The sequence below is a fragment of the Alexandromys fortis genome, unplaced genomic scaffold, assembly GCF_014885135.2.
Source record: "Alexandromys fortis isolate MF-2015 unplaced genomic scaffold, M_Fortis_MF-2015_v1.1 scaffold_43, whole genome shotgun sequence".
Classification (NCBI taxonomy): Eukaryota; Metazoa; Chordata; class Mammalia; order Rodentia; family Cricetidae; genus Alexandromys; species Alexandromys fortis.
In genome coordinates, this window is record NW_026067928.1 from 7829007 (window position 1) to 7848651 (window position 19645).

General features: G+C 38.8%; 1 protein-coding gene across 2 annotated transcripts in view; it reads left to right on the top strand.

The window, feature by feature from the left end:
* The window catches only part of Ndfip2 (Nedd4 family interacting protein 2), a 42139-nt gene that overhangs the window by 13904 nt on the left and 8590 nt on the right, over positions 1-19645 (top strand). For both annotated transcript variants that reach the window (XM_050144647.1, XM_050144646.1), the window contains exons 2-5: positions 9082-9247; positions 11944-12077; positions 14717-14810; positions 19475-19599. In XM_050144647.1, the coding sequence (XP_050000604.1) occupies positions 9082-9247; positions 11944-12077; positions 14717-14810; positions 19475-19599 (519 nt within the window). The remainder of the gene's footprint in view (positions 1-9081; positions 9248-11943; positions 12078-14716; positions 14811-19474; positions 19600-19645) is intronic.

The window sequence follows — 19645 nt, forward strand, 5'->3', positions numbered from 1 at the left end:
GTATCGTGGCAGGTTCATCAGATTTAACAAGTGTGCCAGTTTGTGTGATAAAGTTAATGGGGAAGGTGACATTGTAAAGGAGGGGCAGGAAAGTTGTGTGGAAAGTTGCTGCACTTTAAGCTGACATTTGCTGTGATTCAAAATCTAAAAGGTTTTGTACTTTTGTATTAAGACCTACTACAATATGGTAAATAAGTTTAGAGGTATATTATTCCTAACTTGGGGGGCGGAGAGAGAGAAGATTCATAGCATATGTTTACATGGGTGTTTGTCTTCTGGTAATCTAGATTTACTCAGTTTGTGTGTTTAAACCTGGCCAACTTTTGAGAATCTTTGGTTTTGTATGTAACACTTTGATGGATCAATCCCTTTAATAGTGTCTATAGTGGTATCTTGGCACTTGCTGCTTCCTGAATGAATCACCAGCAACAGTATGCCTTAGTAACAGATGTCACCGTACTTAGTTTTGCTTGAGGATTCTGTTCTTAGACTCCTGCTGTTTGTAAAGGGAAGAATAAAACTTTGTCTGAAGAAAAGAGGCATCTCGGCCTGGTCCCTGGTAGTCTCAGTTCACTGTGCTACCTGTGATCAAATACAGGCATTCTTCTTTATTCTCCTTGCTGCAGCACCAGTAGCACCCTGTCACAGCCTTTTGCTAGAACTCCTCAGTCAGAACCTCCAGGTTCTGGGTGTTAATGGTATTGAATCTATTCACTGTGCCCAGTATTGCAATATATATTACTAAGCCTAAGTCTTGGTAGGAAAACTAAACAACCAAATCTGTTACTCAGGATTCAGCTTTAGCGAAGAGTCTTTGTTTTAGTTATTTTTCAATTGCTGTTATAAAACACCGTGACCAAGGCTACTTATAGAAGGAAGGGCTATTTGGGGCTTCTGTGTCCAGAAAGGTAGGAGTACATCACTATAATGGTGTCATGGTGAGGATGGTGGTGACAGCAGGCTTGACACCAAAGCAGCAGCTGAGAGCTGCCATCCACTCACAGGAAGTAGAAAGCACTCGGAGAATGGTTGAGCATCTTTTGAAACCTTAAACCTGCCCTCAGTGACTCACCTCCACCAACAAGTCCACACCTCCCAATCCTTCCCAAACAGTTCTTCCTACTGGGTATCAGATATTCAAATCTATGAGCCTAAGGGGCCATTTTCATTTTAAAGGAAAACATGGATCCCTTAAAAAGAACAGGATCGAATGGTGGGTGAGGAAAAGGAGAGGGGAATGATCGGAAGCTAAAATCTAACCAGTACAGTTTGGTATGTTGAAAGTATTAAAGATCTTTGTGAGGCTGAGGACTGGAAATAAAATTCAAATTTAATGATTAGAAGGTCATTATTTTTAGTAGGAGATGTTTGAGTAAAAGCTATGTGGTAATGGATTGGGGAAGACATAGTAATCAGAATGGCAGAGAATGAAGTAAGACAGCTTTTTTTTCTTTTCAGGATGAGTGTGAAGGAATGAAGTGTGAGTTCAAAAAGCAGAGAAAGAGTAATTTTAAATGGGCAGGTTTTTGTTTGCTGTCATTTGTTAGTGTGATGTAAATACAATCCATGTGGGTGATGTAGGTAGACAGCACTGAGTCAGAGACAGAATTTGAAGAGAGGCTCCACTAGGAGGCAGGATCTTCTCAGTACATTCGTCTGGTATTTGAGTGAAGAGAACAAAAGTGGAGTTTATTAATCAGGGAAGAGTATACACAGTGTGGAGGATATAAAACAGGGCAGTAGGGACTGGGAAGATGGCTCGGTGGTTGAGAGCGCTAGTCTTTCTTCCAGAGACCCTGGGTTCAGTTCCCAGCAGCCACATGCCAGCTCGTGGCTGTCTGTGCCTCCAGCTCCAGGGGATCCGACTCCCTCATGCAGACATACATGTAGGCAAAACGTCAATGCACATGAACTAAAATAAAGGAGGAGGAAAGGAGCTCAGCTTTACAGAAAAGGCAGTAAAATGTCCTATTAGTAGCTGTGTAAGAGACTTTTGTGCCTTTTCAAGTTACTTTGTTCTAGAGATTAAATCTGTAGCTAAGTTTAAAGAGTAAAGTTTAAAACAATAAATTTTAAAATAAGGTACAAAGGTTTATTTTATCTAAAGAATTTCCTTTGTGTGATGGAGGCATGGTTTATACAGGGTGTAGTCCACGCTTGTGGTTTATACAGGGTGTAGTCCACGCTTGTGGATTAGAAAGGATAAAGGTAAAAGTCAAAAGTCATAAGGTTTTGACCTTAGCATTGTTCATTAGCTGTTTTAATGCTCTTTTAAAAATATGTTTCTCAAAACAACAACAACAACAACAGAACATAAGAGTGTCTTGTAAGGATTTGGCTTTGTATTGAAATTCTTGACTCAGTGAGACTTGAATCAAAAGCAAGAGAGTGAGGGACTCTATTTCTCATCTTCTCTTTGTCTTCCTTGTCTTTCTACCCTTCCTCCAAAGGGTCTGGCAGGCTATGTGCACTGTATAAACTGGAAGAGAGGCTTATGATCTGCAGTTGTAGTCTCTCAAATAATTTTGTTCTTATACAAAGTCCAGAAGGAGGAATAGCACTGTTATCTGAGAGATTCCTCATAGGTGGTTTTGGAAAGGCTGAGAGTGGAGTGGAGGAAGGGACATGGCCCAGGGTTTCTGGAGGTAGAATTGAAAACATCAACATTCTGACCTTGTAGTCTTTGCTGACAGTGTTTGGAAAAGGTCAGGCCAGGGCTTCTGTAACACAGCCTACAAATGCCCTGGCTTTGGAAATGGTCTGCTGGCTTCACGGCTCTGACTATTCTAGATTGAAATAGTAACGATAGTGGATGTCAAGTTAGCGTCCCAATTCATCTTTCAATAAGAACTTACTGACTTTAATTCTAAAAGGGAGAGCTTTCCCATGGTTCAATGCACTTATATCAGATTGGATTTACAAATTCATATTTTATTCTCTGAGTTATAATTGTATTCAGCGTGATGGCAAAATTATCTTTTACTAATTTCTCAATTTAGCAAATTTCTGTCTGTTGGGCCCTCATTTTGTNAGCATTTAAATAAGGTAATAGTTTTAAGTTCTTGAATCTAGTATGGATTGAAGGGCTGTTTGTACTTGTAGGTAGGAGACCAGTGGGAAAAAGCTGCTTAGTGAGCACCTCCCATAGGGCTGCATACAGTGTGTGTTAACAGGTTTTTAAGGAATAGGTACTATGTATTCCAAACTAAAAGCAGATTTTTTTTTTTTTTTTTGAGGCAGGGTCTAACTGAGGACCCTGACTTTGAATGCCTCTTCAGATTATATCGCTGAATATTTGTGGTTTATGTTGTGTGTGGGAAAAGATCACCATGAGGGAAGAGTGTTGTCATTACAGGTGGCAAAGCAGCAAAAAGCCCTTCTGAAGCCCTTTGACCTTTAAACTGAATTTCATTAGCAAGTCACCACAAGGAAATGGATTCATGCTGACAGTACAGCATTTAAGTGCTATAAGATGGCTGACAGTCGCCTCATGATATGGATCTGTGGCCTGACCTTCCTCCTGATGATGGTTATAAAAGGTTTTGAATATTATGTGGAGTCTGTGATGGTCTTGTTCAGTACCAATGAGAAATTTTAGAGATATAAGTTTTCTTATAACCCGAGGCTTAACCAACTTACAGAAATTGCTTTAAACACAGAAATCTCTTTATTATATCATTATGTCTCAATTAGAAACAATTTTTTTTATCTTTCTTGTAAATATCTTGGGAAAGCACAGAGTAGTAAAAAAGAAAATGAAAAAGAATCCAAAATTTTCCAGAATCCATTCTGCCTATTTTATTTATTAGCAGTCATTTTGAAACAACATTTTGACTTTTTTTAAAATTGAAATAATGGTGAGAATAGTCATTTTTAAATAACCCTATGTATTCTTTAAAATCATTATTTTTAAATAACCCTATGTCTTATTTAAAATTATTCAAGTGGGCCTGGTAAGGTAGGTCCATAGGTAGTGACACTTACTGTAAAAGCCTGGAGACTTGCATTCAATTCCTGGAGCACACGTACAGGTAGAAGGAAAACACCAGCTCCATCAAGGGCTGCCTCTGCCCACCACATATGTGCCGTGACTGGTGCATGCTTGTACCCATCCCCTCCCCACACACAAAATAAGTAAATAAACATAAAAAGAAAATTAGGATAACATGATTCATTCACTTCTCAAGTCTATTTTAATTTCTTTGGGTTGTTAAATATTCTTTCAAAAAACTATTTAGAGATTTATTATTGTTTTTAATTATATGCATATGTGTGCATCTGTGTGAATGTGTGTGAAAACAGACCCCTTTTCCCTTAAGCTGTTTTTACAGGGCATTTTATCACAGTGAAAGGAAAGGAAACTAGGAGAGTATGCTTCTGAGATTTATCCACTGCAATTAATACATATTGATTTATTTTCCAGTTTAAGTGGTGAATACAAATCAGGCTATATTTATATAACAATTTACATGATATGGTATATAACTATATGTATATGTAATAGATAGCAGTGGTATATTTATATAATAATTTACTCAGGGCATATTTGGCTATATAGTTTCTTGCTCTTTTGAAAAATGCTAACTTAAGCATGTCTCTGTGTGGCTTTAAGTACAAGAGTTTTCAGAAATTGACATCTAGAAAATAGAATCATGGTTTTACTCTGAATTACCAAATTGTTCTTCAATATGGTTAAATTAATTTTACCCTTACTAGTAGAAGTTTAAGTCTGTTGTTTCCATTGTGCAGTTTCGGTTTGTTTTATTTGAGACAGGAATCTCTCTCTGCAGAGCAGGCTGGCCTTGAGCTCAAGAGAGCTTCCTGCCTGGCTCCTGAGTGCTGGGATTAAAGGCATACACCACTCCTGGCCCCAATGTACAGTTTTTCTAGGAACAATTTCATATTTTTGCTACTAATACTACTATTGTTTGTTCAAGAAAATTTGCTTTTCCCCAGGGATAGTCTTGCTAATTTGAATGAAAACATTGCCTCTCTATGACCAACTTAGTCTTTTATCTCTATATTCTTTAATAGTAGATGTATCCTGAATGAGTACAATCGTATCTATGGATATATTTGCTGGTGTTCAGTGCTGTAAGTCCTCAATGCTTTTTTCCCCTGAGTGTGAAGAGTACTATGTGTATCTGTCTCTCTGTGTGGCTGTGTATTTGTTGTTTGTTTTGTTTTTAATTCTCTTTCCTTTGACTCCTGTTTCACTGTGGTAAGAATGTCATCTCTAGTAGAGTTATTTTTATTTTTTCAAATCTTTTTATTTACTTTGTTTTTGATATAATTCTTTATTCTTTGGGAATTTCACACCATGCACCCCAATCCCACTCACTTCCCAATCTCTCCATATCTCCCCCTTACCCCTACAGCATTTCCCCAGAAGAATACACCCCTCCGAAAATTAATTAAAAATAAAACAACAAACTCCACCTCGCTCCTCTGTCTTTCTAACACTCTTCATTCATAGTGGCATCGGGAGCTGCAGTGTGCTGCACAGCATCCATCAGCCCCACCCGCGAACATTCTTTGTAGTGAGTCATTGTCTGGTTCAAAGCCTCTGGCACATCACCATCACTGGACCCTCACCAAAACTGCTCTTGGATAATCTGCTATTGCCCTGAGTCATGGAGATTCTGTGGCTATGGTTCCTCAGTACCAGTTCCTTCACAAATGGAACCTGGGTACGCTGGAAGACCAGCCAGTGCTCTTGACCACTGAACTGTCTTTCTAGCCCCTGGAGATTATGTTCAGAAGTGTATACTGATCTGTGGTTTTGAAAAACAGTCTAATTTAGTAAATTAGGAGGCAGATACTTGATTATGCAGTTACTATGACTGCGTCACGATAGTTAAGTGGCGAAATTTTTAGGTTTCACCCTGTACTGTACTGTGAGAATTGTAGCTATTCCTGAAATGTGTGTACTTCTTGATCTTGAGTTGTTCAGCATATATAACTGCTGGAGTGAGCCCCCCTTCAATTAGAGAAAACTTGTGGAAGCTTAGGGGACTGTATGTACCTAGGCTGCACTTCTTGCTTTAGTAACTACTAACAAACAGAGCACACTTCTAAACTGCCAGACAACAGTACTCACAGCCTCACGACTGCAGCCCAGACTGCTCCCTGGAAGAGAGTGGGTACAGTTAAGGCTCACTAGCTCCTATTGCATTTGTGCCTCGGTAGTCTCTGCCCCCAGCAGTTTTGCTTTAAAATCTTCTAGATTGTCCAGATCTAAAAGAAGCATATTTCAAGTCCAGTGACATTTGTGTGGATATTTATCCATGCTTTAAGGTTTGCTATCCCAGCTCTTAAGAAATGTGCTCTTAGACAACAAAAAGTTAGTCTTTGAACTTTACCAACTCTACTTTGCTGACTTATTTTTAGTTCATGCAAATTAGAAACTTTCTGGAGAATATGTCAAAGTGTTCTTATCTAATTTGATTGCAGGAACAGGAAAGGAGTAGAAGCTTTTATTACAAATTGCTGTTACTATTATATTATCAGTCCCTGTATGGAGTAGAATGTAGAAAGTCACCATCGGAATCTTCTTAAAACTCAACATCTAAATGGCGTTATAAAGCCAAACATTATTTTTTAAACTTTCTTTCCTGCTTAGAAAAATGTTTATAGTAATTTTTCCATCTGGGTTTCTAAATTTTTGGTTCTCAAGCCATTTAAGGAAAGGAAGCTTAAAAACTAGGACTTCCTGTGTTATTTCTAATAATGCGATTTGATAGATGGCATACTTGTCTTGAAGATGCGTGAGCTCTGTTCAATTTATTTAGGTTCATACCTTGATGTTTCCTTAATTGTGTGAGCTTTCCTTCTTAACCTTGTCCCTAGTTATATACTTTTGCATGTCCTTTATTAGGTCACTTTGTTGTTTTAGCCCACCTTCTTCCCAGGTACGCTTCCCAGGAGTGTTGGCTTGGCCAAAGGAGTAAGATGAGTCATCATTAATCACTTACAATCAGTTAGTATCTATCTAAAGTCTGGATATAACTACTACCCACCCACAGTGCCATGGATCTGTGATGGCACAGAAGGAAGGAAAGCCTTTTAGGGAAGCAGCTGTATATTTTTGATAATTGCTTACGACGATAACGTACTCACTAATAAATCCCCCAAATCTGCTTGAAGTGATGAAATAGAGTAGTGTGCCATGGACAGATACTGTACCAAGCCTAGAGACTAGATTTCAAAAACTTGCATGTTTTAAAAGGAAACCCAAGTCTGACATGGTGGCCAGGCCTGGCTGTCAGCCCTCAGAAGGCAGAAGCAGAGTTACTGCAGTAGTTCGATGGGAGCATGGGCCTTGGCAGCCCTAGCAAGCTGGGCGCAGCCACCATCCCCACTAAACTATTGGAAGAAACAAGTAATGAAAAACAGGCAAAGATTTATTCAGTTTGGCCATACTTCGAAGAGGAAATATTAAAGAGGTCCAGTGACCCCCATCTCTCTCTTTGGGGTCTTGGCATGTGACTAGCATTTAAACAGAGGGCAGGATGTGTGCGCCACTAAGGAGTCCTGGTCAAGGTAACTTCGTTGATCTTGGTTTGCCATCTTTTATCTGCATGGTGGTCTGACAAGTTATCAGAACTGTCTGCAGTCTCTTTCTAGGAGACAGATTCCTCTTCTTGCTGGCACCTGGCTTCAGCCTTTTCCTTCTCGTGGGATTCCTTCTTCCTGAGATTCCTGGGGAAATTTCAGTTCCTTTGGTGAAGCATGATTAATAAAAGCTCAGGATTAGAAATTGGGGTTTAACCTGAAGATCCAAGAAGCAAAACAGCCAGCCACTGGCTTTTACTTTTGACCTTTACTTTACTTTTACTTTGACCTCAGTTCGAAATTGTGATCCTGCCTCCCAGAATCTCAGAATGAGACTGTTTTAAGAGCGGTTTTGTCCCATCTTATATTCCTCTCTAGGGCTGGGCACCACCTGATTTCTATAGAAACTAGTGTGCTACTGGGATTAAAGGTGTGTGTTACCATAACCTGGTTTATAAGGCTGACCATTGGGACTGTTTTACTCTTAGATCGTTAGACAGTTACTGTTTATTAAAATACAGTTGAAATGCCACTACCCTTGGGGACCATTGTTTTAATAGTGTGGTAGCCAAAGGGAGTGAGTGCACAGGTATCTTTGGGTTTTTTAAATGTTTTTTTACATTTCACTTAATTGGGGATGTACACGCATATACCAGGCTGCTGTGTGGTGTGGAGTTCTCTCCTTCCATCATGTGGGTTCCAGGGATCAAACTCGGATTCTGGGTTTGACAACAAATACTTGTACCCCTGAGCTGCCATACCAGCCCATTCGGGGTTTGTGAATCAGGGTCTCATGTACCCCAGGATATCTTCAAACTCACTATGCATCCAAGGATGACCTCTGATCTTCCAGCTTTAACTTCTGGGAGGACAGGTGTGTGCCACTTGGGCATCCTCATGATAAACAGTCCTCAACAGCTGCTCTCCATGATCTCTGCCTGAGTCCCTGCTCTGACTTCCCTTGGTGATGGCCTGTAACCTGTGAAGTGAATGCTTCCCCACACAGCCGTTGTGGTTTTGATGCTCATTAGAGTGTGAACTAAGAGAAGCAAGTTTAGGATGAAAACAAAATCTGCTTTTGTTAGCAGACAGCTCAGTTGTTTGACGAAAGCCCTGCTGACCCTTGATTTTAAGCAGGTGTGCATGCTTGCTAGATGATGGCACATTTAGGAACCCACTTCTGTAGAATCCAAGTGTGTTCTGCTTATCAACAAGAAATGCTTTACTCACAGAACATATTTTTACATTAGACACGTGAAACGAGATTTCAGTGCGTGTTTTAAGCAAGATGCTGAAAACTAGGTACAATTGCTTGCTTGCAGGATGAAGCTTATAAACTTAGTTCCTGCTTGTGATTTTTTTTTGCCCTATAATGATTAAATTAAGTCTTTATTGCTCATCTTTTAAAATGTTAATTTTTCTTCCTTTTCCTGAATATCTTTAAATTTTAAATAATCTTTAAAAATTAGCTGAAGTAAAGAAAATAATAAATTATTACATTGATTTTCTTTCTCTTTTGTTCTTTAGCTTCACAATGAAGATGATAATTCAGAATCATCTGCTGTAGAGCAACCATCAACTTCTAACTCCACAGCACAGACCACGGAAGCTGCTTCTTCAGCCCCAGCCCTGGAAACCGACTCTTCGCCTCCACCATACAGTAGTATTACCGTGGAAGTACCGACCACTTCAGGTGGGTTTCCCTGAGTCTTCTTCTTCCCGACAGCATGGCGTGTATGTGATTATCAAGTCTTCAGTGGGACGATGGCTGGTTTTGTTTGGCTTTATAACCCAGGCTGGACTGGAGCTTACTGTGTAGCCCAGGGTGGCCTAGAACTCATAATCTTTTTGCTTCAGCCTCCCAAGTGATGCATGTTCGGAGGACAAGCATGTGCCATTGCACCCAGCTTGTTAAATGAACTTTGAAAGAAATACACGCACACACGTAATCATACTTGTATATACACACAGTGTATTTGTGCTCACATATTCATAAGGTTATAATGGAAAACTAATAATGACGCATGAGTAAGCATGTGCGAACAGACGTGAACAGTGTGCATAGTGTATGCCATACGTATGGTAAGAATGCTTGCATACAAGTCGGATTCCTGCTTGCTGCTGCTTGTCCTCTGTGTCAGGCAATTCCACTCAGTGTGTGACTTCTCAGCTGTGTTCAATTGGTCATATAATAATTTGTATACATACATGTTTTATATACTTTTATTTGTATAATTGTATGATTCTGTTTACTGCTGTAATCTTTGCGTAGTGTAGTAATTTCAAAAAGTGTCTACACATTCTCTATTTCACATTCATTATGAAGTAGTTATTTTAAAAATTAGTTACTGAAAAGCACTGTAACAGCAGCAAGCAGCCCTTTCTAAGTTGGGGCTCTAGCTCCTGGTAGAGTGCTCATGTGGTGTACACGCAGCCCTTGATGGCTCGCCAGCACCACAAAGACAAGCGTTCATTACATTTTCTTCCTTGTTTCTTTGTAGTGAACGTTGACTCCGTGTGGGAAGCTCAGGCTAACTTTGTCTAGTTACCATTTTTGTATTGGTGATCTGCAAAAGACCAAACACTGGAAGTTCATTTACTTTTCAAGGCAGTTTTTGGCTGTAATCTGAGATCCTCGATAGTGAAGTTAGTGTGTGTTGATGTTATGTGTTAGAATGCTTATTCTAGCAGCATGCTTGTTTGGTGCTTCTGGATGAGAACTGTCAACGAATCTGGGCTTCTAAAGCTCCGCCAGCAGCATCATTGCTCTGCTTCTCCCACCAAGCCCTTTGCTGCAATCTTGGCCATGTCAGGAAAAGGCTCTCATTGGCCACAAGCACTGTAAAGCAGAGGTTCTCAACTTGTGGGTCACGACCCCTCGCAGGTCCACCGGCCCTTTCACAGGGGTCACCTAAGACCTTTGGGAAACACAGATATTTATATTATCATTCATAACAGTAGCAAAATTACAGTTATGAAGTAGCAACAAAAATAGCTTTTAGATTTTAAACAACTGACCCATCTTTATTTTTGGCATGAACTGTCATGCCGTGACTCCGTCTCCTCTGGATTAGGTGTGTGACTACTTTAGTGAGGCTTAGACACCTGGACTTAAAGAGTTTTCAAGATTTTCCATGTGGTTGGTGTAGAGGATTACATCTCCTTGGATCATATTTGCTATTTAAGTTTATAATTTCAATGTTATTTTCTTAGATTGATATAGTGTTTTCCTTTAGATTTTGCTTCTTAATTGTACTGTTACTTCCAGTTTCTGTCAGTAGATTCGAAATAACCGAACTTCAGATTCTTAGCCTATACGGTAACTTATTTTTTTCTTAAAGTCTCTATAGCTGAAAATGTAATACTAAAATAAAACCTTTTTGTATGCAAGAAGTTCTATTGTAGAGAAAATGATAAACTAGTGTAGAAAATATCAAAGTATTACAGTTAGAGGAAATTCTGTGTTCCTTAATGTTTGACCTCACATTTAGAGTGTATGGTTTCCACAGTCATCATTCTGCTATAAATGTTATCAGTTCATGCTGATCTAACTTATACTAATTATATTGGAAATATATTTTGTAGTTTCATTTTTAAAAATGAGCAGTCTATACTTACTATTTTACTATAATTTTTGGAGACTATTTCTTAAAATGTTTTAAAAATCAACCAGAAATTGTTCATAGAAACTAGAGAAGTATGTGGATATTGGAAAAACTGAAGGAAAGAGGTGAGAGTGAGAAGGAGTTAAAAGTCCATTAGTCTTTGAGTGAAGAGAACATGGAGTTTTCTGAAGCGATGAGGGCAGCTGCTGAGACAGACATAGGAAAATGACCCCGTGTAGTTGTTCATCAGAGCAGAGGCCTCTGGGTCTGCCACTTCCTGTGGGATTGGGACTGGATCTCAGAGCTAACATTCGTGCATAGACAGGACAGACAGCATGGTCGGTGTGGCAGAGGTGCTGTGATGGCCGAGTTGACAGGCTTTTCCTTTGCCTGGTCGGCCTGTGAGATGGGAGTGAGCGAGGGAGCAGACTGGTGAGATTATAGACGGTGTGTACCATGAGATTCCTGCTGCAAGTGAGATGCCTCAGTAGGTAAGGCCATGCCTTGATGACCTGGGTTTGATCCCAAGAGTCCACACAGCTGAAGGAGAGAGTGAGCTTGCACATTCAAAATAAATGGATGTTCAGAACTCAGTCTTGAGCCAGTTTTGAGTTGGAAGATTATAAAAGTCGGGCAGTGTTTTATGTTCTGTAGCTTACAATATAGACCTACACCAGCGAAAGCAATCTTTAGTGTCTATTGTAAGCTGTTCAAGTATAATTATGGCTGTAAAAATCATATTAAATTTTAATGTTTATCTTTTAAAAATCTTGTTTCTCTTCAGATACTGAAGTTTACAGTGAGTTTTACCCTGTGCCACCTCCGTACAGCGTTGCTACCTCTCTTCCCACATACGATGAAGCTGAAAAGGCTAAAGCTGCTGCCATGGCAGCTGCAGCAGCGGAAGCACCTCAAAGAGTAAACACATCATTTCTTCAACAATGTTTTCGTGACTTCCTGTAGCTTTAATACAGAAATTGTTCTCTGTGTGCAGAAGTGTGTGTAGTCTTCCTGTTACTGTCTGTGTGTGTCAGTATTGGTCACATTACACTCGACCGATAAATTCGCCTTCTCTTGTCCTTGACCCCTCCGTTTCTGTTGATCTGTCTGTACCCTGCCTCAGCTTATTGCTTCTTATTTTTTCAGAGTGTTTTGATTTCAGGCATGTCCGACACTTGACTTTCCATGCGCATCTGCTCACTGTGATGGGCACCACCCTCGCAGCTCCTCTCTTTTTTGTGGCCCTCATGCCTACTGATCTCTTGGCTGCCCATGTGTTTCTCCCCATAGAGTTCAGATTTCACGGTCTTGTCATCAAAGCTATGCTGTCCTATTCATTTTCTGTCAGGTTTCCCTCTCCCTTTCCCCACTCCCAGTATACCATTTACCCCCTCTTCCCTTTCATGTGTGCATTTGCACCTTTTAATACTGGCATAAATAGCTTGGTGTCTTTATTATCTCGTTCCATTTGGCTTTTGTATAGGCTCTAGGACAGCATGCAGGTTGTTTTGTGTGAACTGATAGGGCTTAAGCCAAGGAAGCAAAATCTTGTGTAGTAATATTTCTTAACTATTAGAAGCAATCAGTGATGACAGATTTTGCAAGTAATTTCAGAGTTCTTTACATTTTTGAGCAAAGACATTCATATGTTAGTGTATTATTTTGTAAGCAACAGGTATACTATACAAACAGTATTTAGTGTATTTTAGAACTTATTAGAATAATAAAAACACCAAGATATTAAACCCTTTTTAAATTTACTTAAAAGTTTTAACGCTGCATTTTTCAGTTTCATAGGATATGTGTCCTATAGTTTATCTATCTGCCAAGTTTCATAGGATATATGTCCTATAGTTTATCTATCTACCAAGCACGGACTTGAATTGTAACCCAGTTTGTAGACAGATTATTAGTTTGTTGGTTTCCTGTATTTTGGAAAGAAGGTAAGAGGTTTCTTAGGTCAGAAGTAAAGACTTAATTATTCAGAGAAGTAGCGGTTGTCTTGCTCTGCTGACCGTCAGGCCCCAGTTCCCACAGGGCATCAGGAGAGATGAAATGATAATCCCTGCATACTGTGGGCTATGTTACTAGGGATCCCACCTCTTCTAACTGTCGTTAATGCCTACATCTGATTGGGTGGTGGTGGCCCACATCTTTAATCCGGGCCAGTCTAGTCTACAGAGTGTGTTCCAGGACAGTCCAGGGCTACTACACAGAGAAACCCTTTTCAACACCCCCCCCTCCACATAGCAAAAAAACAAAAAACAAAAACCGCAAGAATGCCCACACCATTGCTCTGCTGGGAGATTCTACTCTTCCAAAAGTACCCACTGTGTAAGTAGCCAAAAAATTGAGTCAGTGTTTCTTTATGAAAGAAACAGAAACAGGCCTGTAGAGCTGTCTCCCAACTCAGCCCACAATTAAGGGGGATTAAATCGTGTCCAGTCTGTTCTTGCTAGCATCACCACAATAACTTTTTTAATATATCATTTCTTAGAAGCGTGACTATATATGTATATACAATATATTTTAAGAATTGAAATTGCTGGATCAGAGGGCATATACATTTTTATTTTTAATTATTACTGTCTACTTCCTCCCAGAGCTTGTACAAATTTACATTCTGTCACCATTCATAAGAATTTTATTTTCCCACTTGACGTTTATGCAGTGGGATCACATCTGTCTTTGTATAATTTTCCTGAATTTGATGTTATTGCCCCTCCCCACTGTGTGTGTATGTGTGTGTTTACAGTGTGTGTGGTATGTGTATATGGTGTGTGTATGGTATGTTTTTCCAGGGTATATATATGGTGTGTTTATGGTTGTGTGTATAGGCGTGTGTTTATGGTGTGTGTGTGTATGGTATGTGTGTATAGGTGTGTGTATATGGCGTGTGTTTATGGTGTATGTGTAAGGCGTATGTTTATGGTATGTGTGTATAGGTGTATGTATATGGTGTGTGTTTACGGTGTGTGTATATGTGTTTACGGTGTGTGTATGGCGTGTGTATAGGTATATGTTTACGGTGTGTGTATATGGTATGTGTGTATAGGTGTATGTTTACGGTGTGTGTATATGGTGTGTATGTGTTTGGTGTGTGTATAGGCTTGAAGTAAGTGTTGGGGTATTATTGGGGTTGAGGTGTTCTTCCTTTGTCCTTCTCCACCTTTCACTTTTGAAACAGGGACTCTCACTGGGCCGAAAATTTACCATTAAACCAGATTGGCTGCCAGTGAGCTTTAGGGACCTGCGTGTGTCTGTTCCACCAACAATGGGTCATTGGCACATGCTGCAGTGCTGGGCTTTTATGTGGGTTTGAGGATCCCAGCTCAGGTATGTGTGCTTGTACTGACTAAGCCACTTCCTGAACCCTCAAGTCACCTTTTTCTGTGTTTGCCTTTAAAGATATTCTTCGCAGCACCTATGTTAAATACTTGCTAGTCTCTTATCTGTATGACTACCTGAGGTTAGGTGTTGCTGATGTTTTTATTCTTCAATTGAAGGTAATAAAGCTGTGATTATTTTAGTGAAATGTTTTGGTATGTCTTTTACAGAACCAGGAGGAAGAGTGTACACCAAGAGATGACTTCAGTGATGTAGACCAGCTTAGAGTAGGCAATGATGGCATTTTCATGCTGGCGTTTTTCAGTAAGTGACCTTTCCATTATATACTTAAGAAATATTGGTGTGTGTATTTTTAAAAATAACAATGAAGAAAATGCTGCTAGCATGGGTCTACCTCATTTAAAAGGTAAATTGTTCAAGATAGTGGACATAATAAATCCTGGAACTTACTTAGAATTTGTTAGGTAATTCTGATTACAGCCTTTATGGTAGATGCTGGCCAGAAGTATATGCATGTTTAAGCTGAATGAGATCTTACAGGGGAAAAAGCAGAACGAGAGTTTTAAGAGAAATACTCTATCCTTTTGAGGCTGTAGTAATATATGCAGTGAACTGTACATTTCTGCTTTGCGTTGGAATCAGAAGGGCTGGAGAAAGGAAAATTCTTGAAATCCAGAACAGTGCCTCAAAGGTATGGATATGTAAGTCTTATTCAGGGGACTAGTTAGAAGGCTAAAATCCTTAATACTTTTAACATCATACAAAATCATTAATTGTTTGACTTAGAAAGTAAGTTTAAACTGTGAAGGAAGACTGACATAGTGTTCATTTCCTAACCCAAGGATTAGCATGTATTAAATCTGTTGGTAAATATTAAAGCATGGACTAAATTGCTTAAGTGGCTAAAACCAATAGTAGACATCTAATGTTCAATCAAACATACTAAGTACATGTTGTTTATTACAGAGATGAAAATGAGAAATAGTTTACTTAATGTAAAATGATAAACTCACCTTCAAAAATAATCATTCTTCATGTGTTGAACTCCTTTAGTTTGGAGGTTGGCTTAACCCTTCTTCCCAGCTTGAGGTTTCTTGCTTCTCTTTATTGCATCTGTCAAACAAAAGAAACTAGCAAGGAGTGGGGAACAGGCAGCTTTCTCTTCAGATTCACGTAATTATATTTACATTGCTATCCAGTATGTATAGTATTTAAATCCCAAGTTCATTTTGCTGTCAGTTTTATTGGGTATGGTGGATGCCATGAAAAGGCAGTGGATTTGTTGGTTACACATAAGTGCTCGCTACTGTTTTATACTGCTAGTCTAATGAGCCGTAGTTTTTAATCTTTGATTTTTGTTTCTAGTAAGCTCTTATATTGATGTCAAATCCTCACATTTTATTTACATAAAGAACATCTTAAACATTAATTCCTTTCATTGTTCTGACTTTTAAGAAATTTTGGAGCAATGGAGATGGCTCAGTGGGTAAAGCCCTTGCTGTGCACACATGAAGACCAGAATTTGGATCCCTTAAACCATGTTTAGCAGGCATGACAGCTGCCTGTAATTTCAGCACTTGGGAGGAAGAGACAGTGCTCTTTGGAGCAAGCTGGGTAGCTAGACCAGCTGCTGAGGGTCTCTGGGCTCCAGTGAGAGGCCCTGCCTCCATGAGAGCAGCTGAGGAAGACCAACACCCACTGGCAACTTTTGGCCTCTACACTTGTGTTCATACATAAACATACAAAACAAAAAGGTATATATGCACATATCTACATTACACACATGCATGGCCTGAAAGGAAAACTACCAATTAGAAAAGACTATGAATATACCATCTATAAGTAGCAGCCTCCTTAGAAGGAAAAGCATGGCCATTTGTGTCATCCAAGTATTTGACTCTGGATGTACATTGCTTCTTTAACCACTATAACTTTTATTTAATATTCATGTTTTAGATTTTAAATACTTATAAATGTTGTAAATGCATGGTAACATTATTTTTGGTCAGTGACAGTATATAGATATATATTCATTCTTAGATTTAATACACAATTTCTGAATTTTAGTAAAATTCTGTAAAATTATATTTCTACAAATTAATTGCTTTTATGCTTTCTGTTTTTACAAATACTTTAAATAAGAATAAAATTATATTTTATTCTGGAATTCTCAGAGCCTGCTTTGATAAGCATAGATTTATTTGTAATTACTACCACCTAGTGGCTATTTTTGAAATTGCAACTTGGTTTCTATTCCATCCTTAAACTGGTAGTTTGGAAATGCATTCTTTAATATACCTTATAACTTATGCACTTCAGGTTATATTTTTGCAAACAAAATTACAACAGATATAAGAGTTTTATTTAAAACCTTTCAAAGGTGCAATTCTTGCCTTCTTTACTTACAACAGTTGTGTTCTTGCTTCTTAACTCATGTAAACTTAGAAAAGATTTACAGTTAGATTTAATGATATAATTACATTTTTATGTGTATAGAAAATAAAAGGGAAGAAATATGTATATTTCTATCTCTGGATAATGGCTAGTAGAATATGGGAAGTAATCTCATATTCAGTTAGGTGTTATCATAAACTGCCTCTTAAAATTTTTTAAAAGAATGAAATAGAGTTGCTTGTCCCTTAACTCTATAGACACTAATATTTGGTCCATTAGATGATTGACCAGGTTGAAAGTGACTGAATGCAAGTGCTTTAAAATGTGATGGACCATTTTGTGAAAACTTTTCCTCCAAAGAAAAGTTGTAGCCGTTTGTATCATGTGTGTCAGATTCTTCGTATCAGAATGTAAGAGACATTACAGTTAATTACCCAGATCATTCTTATTTTAGACCAGGAAAACCTAAAGAAAAATTAGGGTTCTTGTAACTTAGCACTTAAAAAAAAAAAAAAAAAAAAAAAAACAGAACCAGAAGACAGTTTTGAAATGTGTGACTTGCAGGGTTTGCTGGATAGTCGTATGTGGTAGCTGCATGTTGGGGTAACATCTGTCGGGGTCCAGTCTCGGTGGGCTCATGTGTTCCAGGGTAGGGCGTGCGGATTAGAAACGTTAGGCAGCAGGAGCAGAGACATGAGAGGAGGAGGATAGAGCCAGGAGGGCGATCCAGTGAACTGAATGTGTGTGCTTCTATACCCAGATCCAAAAAGACTGCTTTAACACGACACAAAGGACAAACAACAATCACTTGCTTCAATACTTGAGATATCAAGCCACTATTTTCTGAGTTAAGCATTCTGATATTTTAGGCAGACATGTAATGATAATACTTTAGACCAAGTATCCTGTAGGCAGCCACTCCTTGGGTCAAACCTCCTGTCTTTAAAATGAAGGAGCCGGAATATGCTTGAACTCTCTGACTTTTGGTCAAGGTGGAGCAGATCCACCTCTATGGGCCATCTTAATGTCCAAAACACCAAGTAACTACACCTCACGTCAGGATGTCTTGTTGGTAACCAATCATTAAATCAGACTTCTTGTCAATAACTTGGAAAGAGCAAGAGTAGGCTTAGGCTCTCTGGCCTTTAGTCAAGGTGGAGTGGACCCACTTCTGTGGGCCCCCACAGTTATATGCCAGCTTGACACCAGCTAAAGTCACTTGAGAGACTGGAACTTCAATTAAGGCATTTATTAAATTAGTGATCAATCGGGAAGGGTCCAGCCCATGGTAAATGGTGTCACCCCTGGGCTGGTGGTCCTGGATTCTGTAAGAAAACAGGCTGAGCAAGTCATGAGGAGCAAGGCAGTAAGCAGCACCTCTCCATGGCTTCTGCATCAGCTTCTGCCTCCGGGTTCCTACCCTCTGTGGGTTCCTGTCCTGACTTCCTTAGAAGATGAACAGTAGTATGGAAGTGTAAGCTAAATCAACCCTTTCCTACTGAGGTTGCTTTGGTCATGGGTGGTGTTTTGTCACAGCAGTAGAATACAAGCTGACAGGGAGGAACACCAGTCTCCCTTCTAAAGTGATTGATTACACCTTTCTCTTTCTTATTTTATCCTCATCAACAACCACTATTGCTGATATTTCTAGTTTAGACTTTCTTGAAAGTATGTAGTGTGGTCTAATTATGATTTTAATTTCATTTCTCAAATAATTATGACACTGAGCATATTCATCAAGAATCTATCATATAAAATTCAAAAGGTCCATTCCCTTAAAGGGTAATATAGATGCTAATGTATTGAAAACAGACTTGTTCTGTCTGTATAAGTTGTCTAAAATAGCTTTAGATTAGGTCAATATTGGTATTTAGTTCAGAAAAAGAATATATAAGAATTATAACTTATTTATGGAATATTATATTTGATTATTTTGTTTTTACCTTTGCAAAAAGCCCAGTTTTGACTGATCCCATAGAGATCAGACTCCACAGGAAGAATATTGTGATCTGGTATTTTGCTTGTTTATACATGAAATTTTAAGTGAGAATGTAGAAAGGAAGTAAGAGCAAGTATCTGCTTTCTCACATCTAGAACCTACATTTAAATCACATATGTTTAAATCTACACATATTATAAATATTCACATACATATGAGAGACATAAAGAAGGAGTGTCTAAAGGAAGAGACCAGTAGGAGGGAGGAGAGGAGGGAGGGTGGAGGGGTGAATATGAGCAAATACAATGATACACACATGGAAAGTCAAAATACTTATTTTATATGCTCCCTAAAAGATTAATGAAGACTGAACTTCTTCAATAATGATGTAATTTTACATCTAGTAATAAGCCTTGATGCACTGGTAACTCAAGGAAACTGTTGAGTAGACTGAAGGAGCCAGGCTTATTAGTTTACTTGCTTGTTGTACCGGATAAAGATGCAGACAGCAGCTGTGGCAGTCTGTGGGTAGAGTTAAAGAAATTGCTATTTCATCTAAGCAGTGATGCATTGCTACTAACTGTGTTTCTTATAGAAGTTATGACCTTAAGAAGCTCGTTTCTGTCATTTTTAGTGGCATTCATTTTCAACTGGCTTGGATTCTGCTTATCCTTCTGTATCACCAACACCATAGCTGGAAGGTATGGTGCTATCTGTGGATTTGGCCTTTCTCTGATCAAATGGATCCTTATTGTTAGGGTAAGCATCTTGATAATGTCTACCTAAAATGTGTTGTTCATTGCAG